The following is a 20968-nucleotide window of genomic DNA, read 5'->3' as shown; positions in this document are numbered from 1 at the left end:
GCGGATCGTCCCATCGCTCTCCTTCCTATTGGTCTGCGCCGCCATCAATCAGGCGCGAGCCGGCGCGGGCAGCTCGCTGTCACCGCGGTGTCCGCTGCCAAATAAAGCTCCATTACAATTGCGCCCTCTTCCCTCCCTGCCAAATAGTGATCCATCGCGGCCCGCCCCGGGAAGGTTCTGGGCGTGCGCGGTGCATTGTGGGGGGCCGGGAGCCAGCAGCCGCCGCGATGATGGTGAGTGACCGCGGGCCGCCATCCGTCCATCCGCCGCCATCCATCCATCCATCCGCCGCCATCCGCCGCCATCCGCCGCCATCCCCGCCTCCCGCCCCGCCGCACGGCCCGCGGGGCCCCGCCCGCCCCCGGGGCCCGGCTGTGGAGCGGTCACGGCGGGCCGGGCTCGGGGATGGACAGCGCGGGCCTGGCGGTACCCGGGCTGTGGCGGGCGGGCCGGAGCCGGGCTGAGGGGATGGGAGCGGCGGCCCGGAGCTGCCCTCGGCCCGGAGCTGCTCCCGGCCCCGGAGCTGCCCCCGGCCCGGAGCTGCCCTCAGCCCCGGAGCTGCCCGGAGCTGCCCCCGGCCCGGAGCTGCCCTCAGCCCCGGAGCTGCCCGGAGCTGCCCTCTGCCCGGAGCTGCCCCCGGCCTCGGAGCTGCCCCCGGCCCTGGAGCTGCCCTCGGCCCGGAGCTGCCCCCGGCCCCGGAGCTGCCCCCGGCCCCGGAGCTGCCCTCAGCCCCGGAGCTGCCCCCGGAGCTGCCCCCAGCCCCGGAGCTGCCCCCGGCCCGGAGCTGCCCCCAGCCCCGGAGCTGCCCCCGGCCCCGCGGTGATGCGGGAGCTGGATGTGTCTCCAGCCTGACTACCCCGGGGAGAAACGGTTCCTTTTCTCTTGAGGTTCCTGCTGTGCTGGGTGTGGAGGGAAGCTGTACGTTTTCTTCCACAGAATCTTCCCAGGTTTCGGGAATCACAGAACAGTCAGGGCTGGAGATGACTCAGTTCAAGCCCTGCCCAGGCAGGGGCAGCTGGAGGGTGACAAGGGGATATCCCGGTGGGTTTGGGATGTCTCCAGAGGGGAACACTCCAGGCTCTCCTGTGCAGCTGTCCCAGGGCTCTGTCACCCTCCCTGGAAAGAAGTTCTTACGTTGAGATGGAACTTTTTGGTTTAATTTATGTCGTGTTATTGGGCACCACCAAAAAGAGTCTGGCACCAACCTCTTGGATGGTCCACTGCCTTGGAGAGATTTGTATGGATTGATGGGATCCCCTCTCAGCCTTCCCTTCTGCAGCCTGACCAGGCCCAGCTCCCGCAGTCTCCTCATGGCAGAAATGCTCCAGACCCCAAAGATGTTCCTTGTGCCTGTCACTGATCCCTCTCCAGTAGCTCCTTTTCCTGTTCTTGTGCCCCCTCAGTGCCACAAGCACAGTTTATATGATAATTCCATGCCTGCTGGCAGCTGTTCCGAACCGGTGCATCCCAGGTTTGGCTGGGTTTGGGCTTTGTCTGAGCTCTGCCTGTCAGATGGTTGCAGCATTCATGGGATGGTTTGGGTTGAAAGGACCTTAAAACCCAGCCAGTGCCTCTGTCCGTGCCACGGGCAGGGACCCCTCCCGTCATCCCAGATTGCTCCAAGCTTCGGTGTCCACCCTGCCCTTGGATGCTCCCGGGGATGGAGCAGCCAGAGCTTCTCTGATGCTTCCAGCACCCAGATTTGGTTCTTGGCTGTCTCAGTAACTCCTGCATGTTCTGTCTCCTGCAGGCCAGCATCAGATCAGAGCCTGGCTGGGCAGGGCTGCCCCAAGGAGCTGCTGATATTTTTGGGACAGTCAGTGGGAGCTGCCAGGGCTGTGGGAGCAGGGGGAGGCGGCTGGCTTGTGTGGAGCACAGGAATTGGGAGTGTGTTTTTACTCAGTTCTTGCTGAGTCTGTCAGGGAGTTTGTGTGGGGGGTTTGTGTGGGGAGTTTGTGTGGGGAGTTTGTGTGGGGAGTTTGTGTAGGGAGTTTGTGTAGGGGGTTTGTGTGGGGAGTTTGTGTGGGGAGTTTGCTGCGGGTTGTTGCCCTTGGGATGCGAGCTGTGCTGTGCTTGTCCTGCAGCCAACACCGGTTATCCTGCTGAAGGAGGGCACGGACACCTCGCAGGGCATCCCGCAGCTGGTCAGCAACATCAACGCGTGCCAGGTGATCGCCGAGGCCGTGCGCACCACGCTGGGCCCGCGCGGCATGGACAAGCTCATCGTGGATGATCGGGGTACGGCGGCTGCTCGCGCTGACGGGGGCACGGGGCACTGCAGCAGCCACAGCCACGCTGGGCTCGGCCTCACAGCACAGCCTCAGCTCTGCCTCCGTGTCCCTGGAAAGGCTGCTCCAGCCTGAGGGTCCCTGTGAGCTCCCTGGGGATGTGCAGAGTCACTGGGGCTGGGTGTACCCAGTGTAGTGACAGTGCAGGACATGTCCCTGGAAAGGCTGCTCCACCCTGGGAGTCCCTGTGAGCTCCGTGGGGATGTGCAGAGTCACTGGGGCTGGATGTGCCCAGTGTAGTGACAGTGCAGGACATGTCCCTGGAAAGGCCAGTCCATCCTGGGGGTCCCTGTGAGCTCCCTAGGGAGATGCAGTCACTGGGGCTGGATGTGCCCAGTGTAGTGACAGTGCAGGACATGTCCCTGGAAAGGCCAATCCAGCCTGAGGGTCCCTGTGAGCTCCCTGGGGATGTGCAGAGTCACTGGGGCTGGATGTGCCCAGTGTGGATCTGTGCAGGACATGTCCCTGGAAAGGCTGCTCCAGCCTGGGGGTCCCTGTCAGCTCCCTGGGGATGTGCAGAGTCAGAGGGGCTGGGTGTACCCAGTGTAGTGACAGTGCAGGACATGTCTCTGGAAAGGCCAGTCCATCCTGAGGGTCCCTGTGAGCTCCCTGGGGAGATGCAGGGTCACTGGATGTGGCTGGATGTACCCAGTGTGGGTCTGTGCAGGACATGTCCCTGGAAAGGCTGCTCCACCCTGGGGGTCCCTGTCAGCTCCCTGGGGAGATGCAGTCAGAGGAGCTGGATGTACCCAGTGTGGGTCTGTGCAGGACATGTCCCTGGAAAGGCCAGTCCAGCCTGAGGGTCCCTGTGAGCTCCCTGGGGAGATGCAGTCAGTGGGGCTGGATGTACCCAGTGTGGGTCTGTGCAGGACAAACAGAGAGTCTGGAACCCATCTTCAGGTATTTTTTGTCATCTCTGATTTTAAATGAGGCTCATGATAGCTGTGGAGTTACTCAGCAGTTGTGGCTGAGTGTGAGGTCAGTGGATGTCTCTGGGTTGGTTTTTAATTTTTTTTTTTTTCTGGGATGCGATTTAGAGATGAGCTTTGCCCTCACTTTGAAAAGATTTTGAGGAAGTCACCAAATTAATTATTTTTTATTTTTGTTACTGAAGGGTGGAGTGAAAAGGCTTAATATTGTCTTTAAATAGCTTTTACAAATAGGAACTGTAAGAAACCATGTTTCGAAAAGATCATTTGATTTAAATGTATCTTATGATAGATAATACAATTTCTAGGCTCTTGCTTCATGCAAGTATCAGACTAGAATATGGTTTTATTTGTCTGGGGAGGCCTTTGAGAAGAGGAAAATTAATTCCAAGCCTTTGTTGGTGTGGAAAGTTGTTCTGCTGTCAGACTGACCTCACTGAATCTGCTCCACAAATGGGCTGGAAGGACTCGGTTCTGGTGGGGCAGAGGAGCCTGCTGAGCTCTCCTGAGAGCCCCAGATACAGGGTTTTACCCCTGGTAGTGTCAGGCTGCCTTTAACTTCCTTTTGTCCATCAACCCCAGGCAAAGCCACCATCTCCAACGATGGGGCCACCATCCTGAAGCTGCTGGACGTTGTCCATCCTGCCGCCAAGACCTTGGTGGACATCGCCAAATCCCAGGATGCAGAGGTGGGAGGGGAGCCTGGCTGTGCCTGGGGTGCAGCACGGAGCAGCTCGAGTGGCATTGCTGCCCTGGGCTTGCTGCTGGCTGCTGGGAATTGCTCTTAGAGTGCTGGGATGTACTCTGTCTGCTCTGGAGCCAGGCTGGGGGAGCTGGGAATGTTCCCCTGGAGAAGGGGAGGCTCCAGGGAGAGCTGGGAATGTTCCCCTGGAGAAGGGGAGGCTCCAGGGAGAGCTCAGAGCCCCTTGCAGGGCCCAAAGGGGCTCCAGGAGAGCTGGAAGGGAATAGGGACAGGAGCCAGGGAATGGCTGCCAGTGCCAGAGGGCAGGGCTGGATGGGATTTGGGCAGGAATTGTTCCTGGCAGGGTGGGCAGGCCCTGGCACAGGTGCCCAGAGCAGCTGGGGCAGCCCCTGGGTCCCTGGCAGTGCCCAAGGCCAGGCTGGACACTGGGGCTGGAGCTGCTGGGACACTGGGAGCTGTCCCTGCCATGGCTGGGGTGACACTGAGTGGGGTTTGAGGTCACTCCAACCCAAACCACTCTGAATCACTGAGGAATTCAGCCACAAATCTGTGAGCAGAGAAAATCCTGAGCTCTGGAAGCTCTCAAGTGGTTTTACAGCTGCTCTCAGGTGTTCTCTGCAGTGTGAGGGTGGCACAGCGTGGGGGTGGCACTGTGGGGGTGACACTGGGGGTGACACAGGTACTGTGGGGGTGACCCAGTGTGAGGGTGACACTGTGGGGGGTGACACAGGTGCTGTGGGGTGACCCAGTGTTGGGGTGACACTGTGAGTGTGACACTGTAGGGGTGACACAGGTACTGTGGGGGTGACCCAGTGTGAGGGTGACACTGTGGGGGGTGACACAGGTGCTGTGGGGTGACCCAGTGTGAGGGTGGCGCTGTGGGGGTGACACTATGGGGATGACCCAGTGTGAGGGTGACACTGTGATGACCCAGTGTCCCCTGTGGCTGCAGGTGGGGGATGGCACCACGTCCGTGACCCTGCTGGCAGCCGAGTTCCTGAAGCAGGTGAAGCCCTACGTGGAGGAGGGGCTCCATCCCCAGATCATCATCCGAGCCTTCCGCACGGCCACGCAGCTGGTGAGCCACGGGGGCTGGGGCAGGCACACCCTGCCAGGGAAAGGCACCTGGCACTGCCTGTGGGGACTGCCCACAGCCCTCTCCTGCTGCCAGTGCCCGCTGCCACCACTCTGTACCTCTGCAGTGCTTCCTTTGGGGCTCTTCCCAAGCAAGGAGGAATAAATGGAAAGCTCGTTTTCCATTCTCCTGTTCTCTGCCATCCTTTGTTGAGCCATGTTGGGCCCATTAAGCTGATTCTTGGAGGTTCATTCCCCAACAGCCCTTTGATTCCCAGGATCTCTGCTGAAAACAGAAACAGCAGAGCAGCTCTGAGCCTGCTCCTCATTTATTGGTGTATCCTTGGAATTACTGAGCTGGCAGGGGTGGAATAACTTCAACACTTGTAACTTCAGTTGGAGCAGAGAACAAAAGATACAAAGAGGGAGTTTGGAGCTGTCACCAGCTCAGGAACATAAATCATTAATCCAGCTGTTGCCTTTTTGCCAGGCTGTGAACAAGATCAAAGACATCGCTGTGTCTGTCAAGAAGGAGGATAAAGAGTAAGTTTCCCTTGGAGGTGACCTGTTTGTGTCCTGAGCTCCAGCTGTCAGGTGCTCCTGAATCCGGGCTCCAGGTGGCTCCTGGAGCTGCAGCCCCACAGTGGGGTCGTTCCCAACATCCCTGGAATTCCCTGCTCCCCCAGGGGCAGTGCTGTGCCCTCACTTGGCTGCAGGGGATGATGTAGGGCTGTGTCTCCCAGCGCTCAGGGAGGAAGCTGGGCACCAAAATAAGTGGCCTGATTTCTTTTTTGCAGCGGTGGAGTCTTGGAGCTCTTGCTGCAGTCAGTGGCAATGTTAAATCTCAGCACTTCCCTGAGGATCAGATCCCTTTTTAGCTGTCACACAGCAAGGTAGATAGCTCATAGCAGTGACCCCTTCAGCTGAGGTGAGAATACTGGAGTTCCTTTCCTCCCTGGATTTTAACCTCTTGTTTACTTGATCTTGCTAATACCTGCAGTTAATTTGAAGTATTTCAACTGCATAAGCATCTTGAATAAACCAAAATGGGCTGTCCAAACCCAAGTGCTAAAACAGAAACGCTGGGAAAAATCCCAGATGTGATCCTGTGATGGGAAATAGAGTGGTTCCTACGGGGGACAGAGCCTGGCAGCTGGAGCCACACCTCCCACCCCCTGTGTGTCACCCCTGAGCTGCATAAGCATTACCTCAGTTAGTGCTTCAGGCAATCTGCTGCCTTTAGAGGCTCTCAGAAACACCTTCCTGCCTTGGCATGAGGGAAGGCACCTGTGATTTTGGGATTTTAGGAGCATAAAAACCCATCAGCCTCGTCAGGGCTGGGCTGCTGCTCCAGCTCTAAAGAGGAGACTGGGATTTGTCAGTCTGGGATTTGTCAGTCTGGGATTCTTCTCCCCATTGACAGGAGGGAGCTGATCTTTGCTTCTGCCAGGATTTTGGGCTCCTCATGACAAGAAGCACCCTGAGGGGCTGGGAAGGGGCTGGAGAATTGCTGAGGGAGCTGGGAAGGGGCTGGAGAATTGCTGAGGGAGCTGGGAAGGGGCTGGAGAATTGCTGAGGGAGCTGGGAAGGGGCTGGAGAATTGCTGAGGGGCTGGGAAGGGGCTCAGGCTGGAGCAAAGGAGGCTCAGGGGGAATTTCTGGCTCTGCACAAGTCCCTGGCAGGAGGGGACAGCCGGGGGGGATTTGGGATCTGCTCCCAGGGAACAGGGACAGGAGGAGAGGGAACGGCCTCAGGGCAGCTCAGGGTGGATTTTGGGAATATTCCTCCATGGAAAAGGCAGGGGTGGGGTGGAGTGCCCATCCTTGGGGGGATTTCACAGCCCCTGGATGTGGCAGTCGGGGACGTGGTGCAGTGGTGGCCTGAGCAGTGTTGGACTGAATGATCTTAAAGGTGTTTTCCAGCCTAAACCTGTGTTTGGGGTTTGTGAAAAGATCTGGCAGGTGACCAAACCTTTGTTTCTCCTTTCCTGCAGTGAGCAGAGGAGTCTCCTGGAAAAGTGTGCAGCCACAGCCCTGAGCTCCAAGCTCATCTCCCAGAGCAAGGAGTTCTTCTCCAAGATGGTTGTCGATGCTGTGATGATGTTGGACGACTTGCTGCAGCTCAAGATGATTGGGATAAAGAAGGTGCAAGGAGGAGCTTTGGAAGTAAGTGCTGGAGCCTTCCTGAAGGGCTGGGGGACAGAAATCCCAGCTCTGGGGCTGCCTTGGCTCTAGCAGAAGTGCAGCCTGGCTTGACAGTGCCTGTTGGGGAATAAATTCCCAAAGTGGAACCAAGCTGTTGGTGTGGGGAGGAAGCTTGGCAGATGGGGCTGGGTGTCTTTTCCATAGGTAGGGGTTGTGGTTTTTGAGATAAATATACTCTTCACCTCACTGCAGCAGAAGCTGTACCTGATAAAATTCCATTTATCTCACCACAAATATTTTATTTCTTTTTTTTTCGTGGGAAATCTTTGTTATTTCTGGATCCAAAAGTCCTGGTTGCATGTAGGATGACTGGGTTGGGAAAAATGCAAGGAAGACCTCATGATGCTGATTATTGGTGGGCAGGGAAGGTGGGAGGTGTGGCTGGAAAAGCTGTTGTGCCTGGGATACGGGGCAGGGGATTGGTCCTGGCTGTGGGACAGCCCCTGGGGAGAGGGAGATTCAGATCCTGACTTCTTCACCCAGGAGATGGAGGAGCTGCTGCCAGGGAATGGTGTTGGACAGGGCTCTCCTGCTGCAGAAAATCCAGCAGGTGGTGATGGAACTTGGAAAGACAAATCAGAGGAAAAACCAGCCCCCAGTGGGGCTGTGAATGAGAAACATCCAAAAGTTCAAAGGGGAGGAATGGGAAAGAGATCAGGCAGAGAACTGATCGCTCCTCTCCTTGATCTTCGAGATGTGTGAGGAGTTTTTGGCTGTGGAGTTTTGAGGGCTAGAGAGGAAACTGCTTTTGTGAGCTGAAAGAAATCCTTGCTGCTCATTTCCTCCAAAAGTGGGTTAATCAAAGGAGACAGTGCTTCATTTGTAAATGAGGCCTCTGGAAGCAGGGAGTGTCCTGTGGGAGTTGTTATTAACCCTGTGCAGAAAGCCTCAGGAGCTGAGCCTGAGGCAGATCCCTGTGTTCCAGGACTCCCAGCTGGTGGCTGGAGTTGCCTTTAAGAAAACTTTCTCCTACGCTGGGTTTGAGATGCAGCCCAAGAAGTACCAGTCCCCCAAAATCGCCCTGCTCAACGTGGAGCTGGAGCTGAAAGCTGAGAAGGACAACGCCGAGGTCAGAGTCAACACGGTGGAGGTAAGAGCCACAGGGGAGCCTGGCCTGGCTCCCTGGCCCTGGCACACCTGGGGCTGCTCATCCCCCGGGGAGAGATGAGATGAGATGAGATGGGAGGGCTGGAGCCAGGCTGGGAGGGCTGGGAATGTTCCCCTGGAGAAGGGGAGGCTCCAGGGGGAGCTCAGAGCCCCTTGCAGGGCCTGGAGGGGCTCCAGGAGAGCTGGAGAGGGACTGGGGACAAGGGATGGAGGGACAGGACACAGGGAATGGCTCCCAGTGCCAGAGGGCAGGGATGGATGTGATCTTTGGAAGGAATTCCTGGCAGAGAGGGTGCTGAGGCCCTGGCACAGGTGCCCAGAGCAGCTGGGGCTGCCCCTGGATCCCTGGCAGGACCCAAGGTGAGATGGGGTGGGGTGGAAGGTGTCCCTGCCCATGGCAGGGGTGGCACTGGATGACCTGTAAAAGGTCCCTTCCCACCCAAAGCATCCCATGATGAAGGGGTTTGCCTTCTGCCCACGTTTGGAAGCGCCTGGTGGGCTGTGCTGCCCTTGGGAATCCCAGCAGGTTCAGGACACTTTGTGGCCCCAGCTGTGCTGAGCCAGCAGCTCAGTGCCGAGTGGCCTCGCAGGGTCAGCTTGTGCAGCAGGTTTGGGGTGCTGCAGGAGCCCCTGAGGGTCAGCAGGCGTTGGGCAGTGCTGCAGAGCTGCTCTGGGCCAGGGCTGCATGTGTGGCACCCCTGGCACAGGGACACCTGTCCCTCTCCCCTCCTGCCAGGATTACCAGGCCATCGTGGATGCAGAGTGGAACATCCTGTACGACAAACTGGACAAAATCCACAAGTCAGGGGCCAAGGTGGTGCTGTCCAAGCTGCCCATCGGGGACGTGGCCACCCAGTACTTCGCAGACAGGGACATGTTCTGTGCTGGCCGCGTCCCGGAGGAGGATCTCAAGAGGACCATGATGGTGAGAGCTGGCCTGGCCTGCAGGAAAGGCTTTGTTCTCAGCTCTGACAGCCCAGGCTGGGCACAGCTGCTCGCTGATCTCACTGCTCCTCAGGGGGATTTGAAAGGACAAGGCTGTTCCTGGTGGGATGAACAGTCCCACACTGCTAGCGTGGTGGGACATGGAAAGATCTGATCAGTGCATCAATGGAGGTTTATTTTCCTGAGTTCTTCCCTGTTCCATCATGAGTGGTTTTTTCCGAGCTTTCAGTGTGTATCTCCTGGCCTCTGGAGCCTGTGAGTCAGCACCTTGAAGCTGTATAACCTTATTTTCCTGCCGAGGGTTGGTCTGGGTCTGAGGAGAGGGAGGGAAAAGGGTTTTCCTGAATCTGCAGGATGTGTTTGCAGCAGCTCAGCAGCTGGGCTGTCCCTGAAGAGCAGAGCCTGCAGGGAGGTTGGTGTGGATTGTCAGCACTGGTCATTTGTGTGTCTCCATTCCCTGCAGGCCTGTGGGGGATCCATCCAGACCAGTGTCAACGCCCTGTCAGATGATGTGCTGGGCCACTGTGAGCTCTTTGAGGAGACCCAGATTGGGGGAGAGAGGTAAAAACCCCAGCTGCAAACCTGTAATGCTCTGCAAGCCCTCTCAGAGCAGGTGGAGAAGGTGGGGTCAAAGCATTGGCAGGGTCAGCATCTCTCAAGCTGTTGAGATGAAAACAAGGTTGTTCCAAAATGTCTATTTTATTGTAGCCAGAATTGAGGCTTTTTGAGGCTGAGGGAGGGGGCAGGAGCAAGATTTTATTGAGTTCAAACCTCTTGTAAATGCTGTTAAAATCCACGTTTATTCTGCAGTGCCGTGTGAAAGGCACAGAGGTACTGTTGGTTTGTAATGGGAAACCAGCACATTTTGGGGCTGATTGTGGCACTCCTGTGATGGCCCAGCTTGACACTCCCAGGTGAAGCTGGGGACAGCTCCTGTTGCTGGAGGAGCAGTCCTGTTTGGGGCTGGCTGCTGCCCTCCTGAGAGCAGCAGTTCAGTGTCAATCCCTGGCAACAGGAAGAGGATGGATTTTCCTGGGTCAGCTGGAATTTCACTTCGGTGTTCCCTGGCTCGGCTCCTCCTCAGCCTGGGATCCTCTGTGAGGGCTGTGAGGCTGCAGGGTTGGCTCTGTTCCCACACTGCCTGTGCAGCTGCAGTAGCTTCTCCTCCACACCACACACTCCCTCTGGCAGGTACAACTTCTTCACGGGCTGCCCCAAGGCCAAGACGTGCACCATCATCCTGCGCGGGGGCGCCGAGCAGTTCATGGAGGAGACGGAGCGCTCGCTGCACGATGCCATCATGATCGTCAGGAGAGCCATCAAGGTGAGCCCTCGTGATGGTCAGGAGAGCCATCAAGGTGAGCCCTCATGATGGTCAGGAGAGCCATCAAGGTGAGCCCTCGTGATGGTCAGGAGAGCCATCAAGGTGAGCCCTCATGAAGGTCAGGAGAGCCATCAAGGTGAGCCCTCGTGGTGGTCAGGAGAGCCATCAGGGTGAGCCCTCATGGTCAGGAGAGCCATCAAGGTGAGCCCTCATGGTCAGGAGAGCCATCAAGGTGAGCTATCATGATGGTCAGGAGAGCCATCAAGGTGAGCCCTCGTGGTGGTCAGGAGAGCTATCAAGGTGAGCCCTTATGGTGGTCAGGAGAGCCATCAAGGTGAGCCCTCATGGTCAGGAGAGCCATCAGGGTGAGCCCTCATTATGGTCAGGAGAGCCATCAGGGTGAGCCCTCGTGATGGTCAGGAGAGCCATCAAGGTGAGCTATCATGGTGGTCAGGAGAGCCATCAAGGTGAGCCCTCGTGATGGTCAGGAGAGCCATCAGGGTGAGCTATCATGATCGTCAGGAGAGCCATCAAGGTGAGCCCTCATTATGGTCAGGAGAGCCATCAGGGTGAGCCCTGAGCTCCCCTGCCCTGCCAGGACATTGGCACAGCCACAGCTGCTGAGAGCTCCTCACGCCCCAGGCCGTGCTCAGGGCTCTGGACACTGGGCAGCATCTCCTGGCCTGACTCAGGTGTGGTTCCTTGGTGGTGTTTCCAGCTGCTTTCCAGGCATTCCTGCACTTCTGGACAGCTGGAGCTCGTGGAGCTCCATCCTCCCCCCTGAAGGGAGCAATCTGGCTGTGCTGGGTGGATCTTCAGGAGATTGCACAGCAGATTGATGGCACGTGTGTGTCCACACCCATAAAGCCACTTGAGCCCTCTCTTGGTGTCCCCTCTGAGGGCACGACAGTCCCCTGGCTCTGAGGGCAGGCTGGGGGCACCACAGAAAGTCCAGGGCCTCTCTGGGTGGGTGTTTGGTCCTGGGTGGCACTGCCAAGCTCTGGGTGTTGCTGGGTGTTGCTGGAGGAGTGGCTTCTGGTGGAAGCAGCTCTGAGGCTGCATGTCCTGAGGGCTGGGGAGAAGCACATCAGGAATTTTGATCTCCTGAAGAAACAGCTGCAAGGTGCCACTGCCAGTTTCTTTAGTTTTGGATGCCTCTTGGAAGCGAGGGAAGTGTCCCTGGCCCGAGGTGGCTGTGAGCTGCCATCCCTCCCTTTGGGTGGGTGCGGTGTCCCCAGCCCTGCTTTGTCCCGTGCTCAGCTGGGCTGAGCTGCTGGAGCTGCCCTTGGTGCATCCCTGTGGTGCTGTCAGAGGGTCCCAGAGGCTGCAGGACCTGACAGAGCCCTGACAGCCCTGACACAGCCCTGACACAGCCCTGACACAGCCCTGACACAGCCCTGACAGCCCTGAAAGCACCTGACAGAGCCCTGACAGAGCCCTGACAGAGCCCTGACAGCCCTGACACAGCCCTGACACAGCCCTGACAGAGCCCTGACAGAGCCCTGACACATCTGACACATCTGACACAGCCCTGACAGAGCCCTGACAGAGCCCTGACAGCCCTGACACAGCCCTGACACAGCCCTGACACAGCCCTGACAGCCCTGACACATCTGACACATCTGACACAGCCCTGACACATCTGACACATCTGACACAGCCCTGACAGAGCCCTGACAGAGCCCTGACAGCCCTGACACAGCCCTGACACAGCCCTGACACAGCCCTGACAGCCCTGACACAGCCCTGACACAGCCCTGACACATCTGACACAGCCCTGACACAGCCCTGACAGCCCTGACACAGCCCTGACACAGCCCTGACACAGCCCTGACACAGCCCTGACACAGCCCTGACACAGCCCTGACAGCCCTGACACAGCCCTGACAGCCCTGACACATCTGACACACCCTGACACATCTGACACAGCCCTGACACATCTGACACAGCCCTGACACATCTGACACACCCTGACACATCTGACACAGCCCTGACACATCTGACACAGCCCTGACACATCTGACACACCCTGACACATCTGACACAGCCCTGACACAGCCCTGACTGAGCCCTGACACATCTGACACAGCCCTCACACAGCCCTCACACAGCCCTCACAGCCCTGACACATCTGACACAGCCCTGACACATCTGACACAGCCCTGACACATCTGACACAGCCCTGACACATCTGACACAGCCCTGACACATCTGACACATCTGACACAGCCCTGATACAGCCCTGACACAGCCCTCACACAGCCCTGACACATCTGACACAGCCCTGACACATCTGACACAGCCCTGACACAGCCTGACACACCCTGACACAGCCCTGACACAGCCCTGACACATCTGACACAGCCCTGACACAGCCCTGACACATCTGACACAGCCCTGACACAGCCCTGACACAGCCCTGACACATCTGACACAGCCCTGACAGCCCTGACACAGCCCTGACACATCTGACACAGCCCTGACACATGTGACACACCCTGACACAGCCCTGACACATCTGACACAGCCCTGACAGCCCTGAAAGCACCTGACACAGCCCTGACAGAGCCCTGACAGAGCCCTGACAGCCCTGACACAGCCCTGACACAGCCCTGACACAGCCCTGACACAGCCCTGATGCATCTGACACAGCCCTGACACAGCCCTGACACATGTGACACAGCCCTGACACATGTGACACAGCTCTGTCTGAGCCCTGACTGAGCCCTGCTGCTCTGCCGTGTCCCTGCAGAATGACTCGGTGGTGGCAGGTGGCGGGGCCATCGAGATGGAGCTCTCCAAGTACCTTCGGGACTACTCACGCACCATCCCGGGCAAGCAGCAGCTGCTGATCGGAGCCTACGCCAAGGCCCTGGAGATCATCCCCCGGCAGCTCTGCGACAACGCCGGCTTCGACGCCACCAACATCCTCAACAAGCTGCGAGCCAAGCACGCCCAGGTACGGCCCTGGGCTCCCAGGGTTCCTCTCCTGGAGCCCATCAGGGCTGGTGTGTGCAGCTCAGCCATGTCCCCAAGGGTCCCAGGGTTCCTCTCCTGGAGCCCATCAGGGCTGGTGTGTGCAGCTCAGCCAGCTCAGCCGTGTCCCCAGGGGTGCCAGGGTTCCTCAGAGCCCATCAGGGCTGGTGTGTGCAGCTCAGTCATGTCCCCAAGGGTCCCAGGGTTCCTCTCCTGGAGCCCATCAGGGCTGGTGTGTGCAGCTCAGCCAGCTCAGCCATGTCCCCAAGGGTCCCAGGGTTCCTCTCCTGGAGCCCATCAGAGCTGGTGTGTGCAGCTCAGCCATGTCCCCAAGGGTCCCAGGGTTCCTCTCCTGGAGCCCATCAGAGCTGGTGTGTGCAGCTCAGCCATGTCCCCAGGGCTCCCAGGGTTCCTCAGAGCCCATCAGAGCCGGTGTGTGCAGCTCACCTGTGTCTCCAGGGGTCTCAGGGTTCCTCAGAGCCCATCAGGGCTGGTGTGTGCAGCTCAGCCATGTCCCCAAGGGTCCCAGGGTTCCTCTCCTGGAGCCCATCAGAGCTGGTGTGTGCAGCTCAGCCATGTCCCCAGGGCTCCCAGGGTTCCTCAGAGCCCATCAGAGCCGGTGTGTGCAGCTCACCTGTGTCTCCAGGGGTCTCAGGGTTCCTCTCCTGGAGCCCATCAGGGCTGGTGTGTGCAGCTCAGCCGTGTCCCCAGGGCTCCCAGGGTTCCTCTCCTGGAGCCCTTCAGGGGTGGTGTGTGCAGCTCAGCTGTGTCCCCAGGGGTGCCAGGGTTCCTCAGAGCCCATCAGGGCTGGTGTGTGCAGCTCAGCCAGCTCAGCCGTGTGGGAGCTGTGTCCCCAGGGGTCCTAGGGTTCCTCTCTCCTGGGGCCTGTCAGAGCCTGAGTGTGCAGCTCAGTCATCTCAGCTGTGTCCCCAGGGGTCCCAGGGTTCCTGTGTCCTAAAGCTGCCTCCTGGAATCTGTCAGAGCTGGTGTGTGCAGCTCAGCCAGCTCAGCTGTGTGGGAGCTGTGTCTCCAGGGGTCCCAGGGTTCCTCAGAGCCCATCAGGGCTGGTGTGTGCAGCTCAGCCGTGTCCCCAGGGGTCTCAGGGTTCCTCAGAGCCGGTGTGTGCACCTCAGCCGTGTCCCCAGCCAGCTCAGCCGTGTCCCCTTTGGTTAAATGCCCTGTTTGTGTCACATCACAGCACCTGTTTGTGTGGGCCTGGCACGGGCTGCTAGAAATGGAGAGGAGCTGTGTTCCTCTGATCCCAGCTGGCTGCTGACAGCCTGAGCTGTGGTTTGCTCTCAGAAGAGCAGTTTGTCAGGAAGGTGCTGCTGTGTTGAGCATTGAAGGAAGCAGAGTGCAGGGATGGGCTGAGCCGAGCGTTTTACACAGAGCTGCAGGCTGGAGGTCCTGAGTGCTGATCCTGGGGACATCCCAGCTCCAGTGCCGGGAGATTGTCCCTTGGATTCTGTCACCCCCAGCACCTTTCACCCTGCTGCTGATGGTGAGGCCCAAAGGGAGGGTGCAGAACCTGGGCAGTGAGGCAGGAGCACAGGGACACTCAGAGCTGTGGGACAGCACAGGGACACTCAGAGCTGTGGGACAGCACAGGGACACTCAGAGCTGTGGGACAGGAGCACAGGGACACTCAGAACTGTGAGGAGCAGCACAGGGACACTCAGAGCTGTGGGACAGGAGCACAGGGACACTCAGAGCTGTGGGGCAGGAGCACAGGGACACTCAGAGCTGTGGGACAGGAGCACAGGGACACTCAGAGCTGTGGGGCAGGAGCACAGGGACACTCAGCTGTGGGGCAGGAGCACAGGGACACTCAGAACTGTGGGGCAGGAGCACAGGGACACTCAGCTGTGGGGCAGGAGCACAGGGACACTCAGAGCTGTGGGGCAGGAGCACAGGGACACTCAGAGCTGTGGGACAGGAGCACAGGGACACTCAGAGCTGTGGGGCAGCACAGGGACACTCAGAGCTGTGGGGCAGCACAGGGACACTCAAAACTGTGAGACAGGAGCACAGGGACACTCAGCTGTGGGGCAGGAGCACAGGGACACTCAGCTGTGGGGCAGGAGCACAGGGACACTCAGAACCGTGAGACTCCCACGGCTGCAGGGCAGGGGATGCCCAGGGAGGTTTGGAGTGCCTGTCCCAGGAGGTGTCCAGGGAAGGACTGGAGGTGGCACTCAGGGCTGGGCTGGATGCTCTGGAAGGGCTTCTCCAGCCTCGGGGACTCTGTGATGCTGAACTGGAGCGGCCTGCTCTGAGAAGGCATCAGTGGCTCTGGTGGCTGAAAGCAAAGACTTCTCACTTCGTGTTTCTGTGCTTTCCTCACACACTTTGTGTTTCTGTGCTTTCCTCACACACTTTGTGTTTCTGTGCTTTCCTCACACTTTGTGTTTCTGTTCCTTCCTCACACACTTTGTGTTTCTGTTCCTTCCTCACACATTTCCTTCACAGCGGAACACGAGGGTGGCTCCGGCCTCTCCCTTCACCTTTGCCACCCAACCCATGACCTTTGTCCCCCTTGTCCCCCCTGTCCCCCCTGTCCCCCAGGGCAGGATGTGGCACTGACCCCTGTGTCCCCAGGGCGGGATGTGGCACTGACCCCTGTGTCTCTGTGTCCCCAGGGTGGGATGTGGCACTGACCCCTGTGTCCCCAGGGCGGGATGTGGCACTGACCCCTGTGTCCCTGTGTCCCCAGGGCGGGATGTGGTACGGTGTGGATGTCACCAACGAGGACATAGCGGACAATTTCTCGGCGTGTGTGTGGGAGCCGGCGGTGGTGCGCATCAACGCGCTGACGGCGGCGTCGGAGGCCGCGTGCCTGGTGGTGTCTGTGGACGAGACCATCCGCAACCCCCGCTCCAGCAGCGAGCCCGCGCCCCGCGGCCGCGCCCGCGCCCGGCCCCACAACCACTGAGGCCACCTGTGTGCTCATTAAACCTCATTAATTAACAGCCATTGAACCTCGTTAATTAACGGCCTGGCCCCACAGCCACTGCCCTCAGCCCACAGCCACTGCCCCCGGCCCGGCCTTACAGCCACTGACCCCGGCCTGGCCCCACAGCCACTGAGGCCACCTGTGCGCTCATTAAACCTCATTAATTAACGGCCATTGAACCTCGTTAATTAACGGCCTGGCCCCACAGCCACTGCCCTCAGCCCACAGCCACTGCCCTCAGCCCACAGCCACTGCCCCCGGCCCGGCCCACAGCCACTGACCCCGGCCCACAGCCACTGCCCTCAGCCCACAGCCACTGACCCCGGCCTGGCCCCACAGCCACTGAGGCCACCTGTGCACTCATTAAACCTCATTAATTAACGGCCATTGAACCTCGTTAATTAACGGCCTGGCCTCACAGCCACTGACCCCGGCCCACAGCCACTGCCCCCGGCCTGGCCTTACAGCCACTGACCCCGGCCTGGCCTTACAGCCACTGACCCCGGCCCGGCCCCACAGCCACTGACCCCGGCCTGGCCCCACAACCACTGAGGCCACCTGTGCACTCATTAAACCTCATTAATTAACGGCCATTGAACCTCGTTAATTAACGGCCTGGCCCCACAGCCACTGCCCCCGGCCCACAGCCACTGCCCCCGGCCCGGCCCCACAGCCACTGACCCCGTCCTGGCCCCACAGCCACTGACCCCGGCCCGGCCCCACAGCCACTGACCCCGTCCTGGCCCCACAGCCACTGACCCCGGCCCACAGCCACTGCCCCCGGCCTGGCCCCACAACCACTGACCCCGTCCTGGCCCCACAGCCACTGACCCCGGCCTGGCCCCACAGCCACTGACCCTGGCCCAGCCCCACAACCACTGAGGCCACCTGTGTGCTCATTAAACCTCATTAATTAACGGCCATTGAACCTCGTTAATTAACGGCCCGGCCTCACAGTCACTGCCCTCAGCCCACAGCCACTGACCCCGGCCCAGGCCCACAACCACTGAGGCCACCTGGTCATTAATTAAACCTGGTTAATTAACGGCCATTAAACCTCATTAATTAATGGCCCAGCCCCACAGCCACTGACCCTGGCCCAGCCCCACATCCACTGAGCGTAGTTCATTAATTAATTAAAGTCTGTGGTAATTAGCGGCCCAGCCCCACAGCCACTGGCCCTGGCCTGGCCCCACAGCTGCTGGGGGTCATTAATTCATTAATTAAAGCCTGCAGTAATTAGCAGCCACAGGCAGCTCTGGGCCCTGGGCTGTGGTGGGCACTCCCTCGGGAGTGTTCCTGGCTGGAGGTGGCACAGGGACAGCTGGGGCTGGAGTGGCACAGGGACAGCTGGAGGTGGCACGGGGACAGCTGGAGGTGGCACGGGGACAGCTGGGGCTGGAGGTGGCACAGGGACAGCTGGGGGTGGCACAGGGACAGCTGGAGGTGGCACAGGGACAGCTGGGGCTGGAGGTGGCACAGGGACAGCTGGGGGTGGCACAGGGACAGCTGGGGCTGGAGGTGGCACAGGGACAGCTGGGGGTGGCACAGGGACAGCTGGTGGTGGCGTGGGGACAGCTGGAGGTGGCCCAGGGACAGCTGGAGGTGGCACAGGGACAGCTGGAGGTGGCACAGGGACAGCTGGAGGTGGCCCGGGCACAGCTGGGGCTGGAGGTGGCACAGGGACAGCTGGAGGTGGCACAGGGACAGCTGGAGGTGGCACGGGGACAGCTGGGGCTGGAGGTGGCACAGGGACGGCTGGAGGTGGCACAGGGACAGCTGGAGGTGGCACGGGGACAGCTGGGGCTGGAGGTGGCACAGGCACAGCTGGAGGTGGCACAGGCACAGCTGGAGGTGGCACAGGGACAGCTGGGGCTGGAGGTGGCACAGGGACAGCCAGAGGTGGCACGGGGACAGCTGGAGGTGGCACGGGGACAGCTGGGGCTGGAGGTGGCACAGGGACAGCTGGAGGTGGCACAGGGACAGCCAGAGGTGGCACGGGGACAGCTGGAGGTGGCACGGGGACAGCTGGAGGTGGCACAGGGACAGCTGGAGGTGGCCCGGGCACAGCTGGAGGTGGCACAGGGGCAGCTGGAGGTGGCCCAGGGACAGCTGGAGGTGGCACGGGGACAGCCGGAGGTGGCCCGGGCACAGCTGGCCCTGTTTGTGCTGCTCTGTTTCTCCTGCTGGGCACTGTAAAGCCCGGCTCCAGCACCACAAACCCCGCTGGGCTCGGCAGGTCGGGCTCTCCTCGGTTCTCTGCTCCGTTCTGCACGGTGACAGCTCAGGGCTGCAGCTAATGAACCTTTCCTGCTGCTTTTTGCCCCGTTTGAGAGCAGGTGCTGTGCTGGAGAGCAGGACAGGCTGGGCACGTGCCAGGAGTGCTGGCATGGAGCACCTGTGTGGGTGTGCTTGGAGCTCAGGGGTGTTCTCTGACATTTTACCTGCCTTCTCTCACTGGGACATTTTCATTTTCCTGTGTGCCTCATGGCAGGAGGCTCGGGGCAGCAGCCGTGTGACAGCTCCGAGGATGGATCCAGGCATTTGGGGGGACTCTGACAGGAAAAGGGTGCTGGGAGAACCAGGGGGGACTGGGGTCTGCTGGGTTACAAGGGTTAAATGAGGACAGTGGAGGAAATACAGAACCATGGGATGGTTTGGGTTAGAAGGGACCATAAAGATCATCCAGGGACAGCTCCCACCATCCCAGGCTGCTCCAGCCCCGTCCAGCCTGGCCTCGGACACTGCAGGGATCCAGGAGCAGCCACAGCTCCTCTGGGCACCTGTGCCAGGGCCTGCCCACCCTCGGTGCCCCCCTGGGCCCCCCTGTGTTCCCTGGGCCCCCCTTTGTTCCCTGGGCCCCCCTGTGTTCCCTGGGCCCCCCTGTGTTCCCTGGGCCCCTCTGTGTTCCCTGGGCCCCTCTGTGTTCCCTGGGTCCCCCTGTGTTCCCTGGGTCCCCCTGTGTTCCCTGGGCCCCCCTGTGTTCCCTGGGTCCCCCTTGGTGCAGTGCCCCGTGGCAGAGCCCTGGGACCTGCAGGGGAGGCAGGGGGACGCTTCCAGGGGACCCCAAACTGGTGTCACTGGTGTGGGTCCAGTGTGACCCCCGGCAGAGCGGAAACCCAGCTCGATCTCCAGAGTCTTTATTCAACACCGAGTCATAAAATAGCTCTTTACACGCTTCGCTGGGGGTCGTTTCTCTGTAATTCTTTAAATACACATTGTTTACACTTGCCAAAGTTTCAAAGCAACAACATCAAAGTGCGTCTACAGGTGAGAGTTCCAACCAAAGTGCTAAAAACACGGACTCCTGGCCGGAGCTGGGCCCTGCTCCCACCAAACCCCCGGCTCTCCCCCGTGCCAGCCGCGGCTGCTGCCCCATCCCGGAGCTCCCCAGGACACGGCTCCGGCAGATCTCGCACCAAGGGCCCGCTTCAGCACCGAGGGACCAGGGGATGGGGGCAAAAAAAGGGATGTTTGGTTCTCCAGACACTGGCACATCGCTGCAGAAAGACTAAAATAGACCTAAATTTATATAGAGTTAAAAAAATAACTTGGGAGGCCACGGGCACCTCTGGGGAGGGGAGGTCGCTGTTCAGGGCCCCTGGGGGCTGTAGGGAATGATTCCAGCTCCTGGATTTATATATCTCTATTCTCTGCACTGATTATCTCCTCTGATTATCTCAAAGCAAAGTGTGCATCACCCCTTCCCTTCCCAAAAACTGCCCCACACCATTGCACCCACTTGTCCCCGGCCCCACGCTGCCTCGCTCCCCTCCAGGGGCTCCATCCCGAGGCTGCATTAGAAAACCCCTTTTTTTTCCCTTGCTTTTGGGCAGTTTTCCCTCCTCGCTGCTGCAGCAGCTTTTCCCCAGCGCTCTCCCACCCTCCCCAGGGATGATTTTGCCTCCCGCTGATGGGGGAGGTCCATCACCACCTCAACACCCTGCAATGCTTGGCTCACAACAAACCATCTCAGCTTCCCAAAATCCCCCTGCTCCCTGGCATTTTTTTTCCCTTTTAAAGCACTTTCTCATTTGGCACCAATTCCTGGATGTTTTTGCTCCACCCCACCCTGCTGCTTCCCACCCCTAAACGAGGCTGAAGCGATGCTCCAGCTCCTGGGCTGGGGCCTCCCCTAAGAGCTGAAAATAACATCTGTTAACCACTTTGGGAGCCAACACTTCTCCTGGGGTTTTTTGGTTCTGTTTTCCCTAAATCCAGGCTCCTTTGGAGGATCCAGACAAGCCCCTGCCATGCCCTTGGTGGCAGCAGGGACCAGGACACGCTGCAAGAAGAGGGACAAAGGTTTCAAACCTCGCTGGGCAGAGCCAGCCTGGGGGCTCCCGTTTCCCCCAGTCCCCGACACCCCGGAGCCCCAGAGCTCAGGGATAAGGCAGGAGGAGGCAGCTGATCCCCAGAGCATTCCTGGGGCTTGGAATGATGGGCAAGAGTGAAATCCAACAGG

General features: G+C 59.5%; 1 protein-coding gene across 10 annotated transcripts; it reads left to right on the top strand.

Moving 5' to 3' along the window:
• The first annotated feature begins 29 nt into the window (after positions 1–29).
• On the top strand, positions 30–16523 carry CCT7 (chaperonin containing TCP1 subunit 7). 10 transcript variants are annotated; one of them, XR_015287414.1, is made up of 15 exons: positions 68–233; positions 2085–2238; positions 3800–3906; positions 4873–4998; positions 5485–5537; positions 5792–5887; positions 6988–7159; positions 8124–8288; positions 9042–9230; positions 9714–9811; positions 10442–10840; positions 11143–11957; positions 12330–12753; positions 13258–13533; positions 16264–16523. XR_015287414.1 is itself a non-coding variant. In XM_086890999.1 (13 exons), exons 1-13 carry the CDS (start codon positions 228–230, stop codon positions 16480–16482), a joined length of 1725 nt encoding a protein of 574 aa, XP_086747125.1. In that variant the 5' UTR covers positions 53–227; the 3' UTR covers positions 16483–16523. The 10 variants fall into 10 exon arrangements, 8 of the variants coding, with proteins under 8 accessions (XP_086747126.1, XP_086747125.1, XP_086747123.1 ...); XR_015287413.1 differs by lacking the exons at positions 5792–5887; positions 11143–11957; positions 12330–12753; positions 16264–16523 and adding exons at positions 14019–14251; positions 14310–14634; positions 14684–14809 and having other exon boundaries at positions 57–233; positions 10442–10574; positions 13327–13754; XM_086890999.1 differs by lacking the exons at positions 11143–11957; positions 12330–12753 and having other exon boundaries at positions 53–233; positions 10442–10574; positions 13327–13533.
• Positions 16524–20968: the final 4445 nt, after the last annotated feature.

This window comes from Cyanistes caeruleus, chromosome 5 (assembly GCF_971803275.1).
Source record: "Cyanistes caeruleus chromosome 5, bCyaCae1.hap1.1, whole genome shotgun sequence".
Lineage (NCBI taxonomy): Eukaryota > Metazoa > Chordata > Aves > Passeriformes > Paridae > Cyanistes > Cyanistes caeruleus.
Note: the sequence above shows the minus strand (reverse complement) of the source record. Positions and strands in the feature narration are given on the sequence as shown.

Excerpts from the sequence above, each read along its gene's own strand:
- CCT7 (XM_086890996.1), top strand. Across the intron at positions 7,160-8,123 it reads TGCAAGGAGGAGCTTTGGAA|GACTCCCAGCTGGTGGCTGG; the intron begins GTAAGTGCTGGA and ends CCTGTGTTCCAG. Across the intron at positions 8,289-9,041 it reads TCAGAGTCAACACGGTGGAG|GATTACCAGGCCATCGTGGA; the intron begins GTAAGAGCCACA and ends CCCTCCTGCCAG.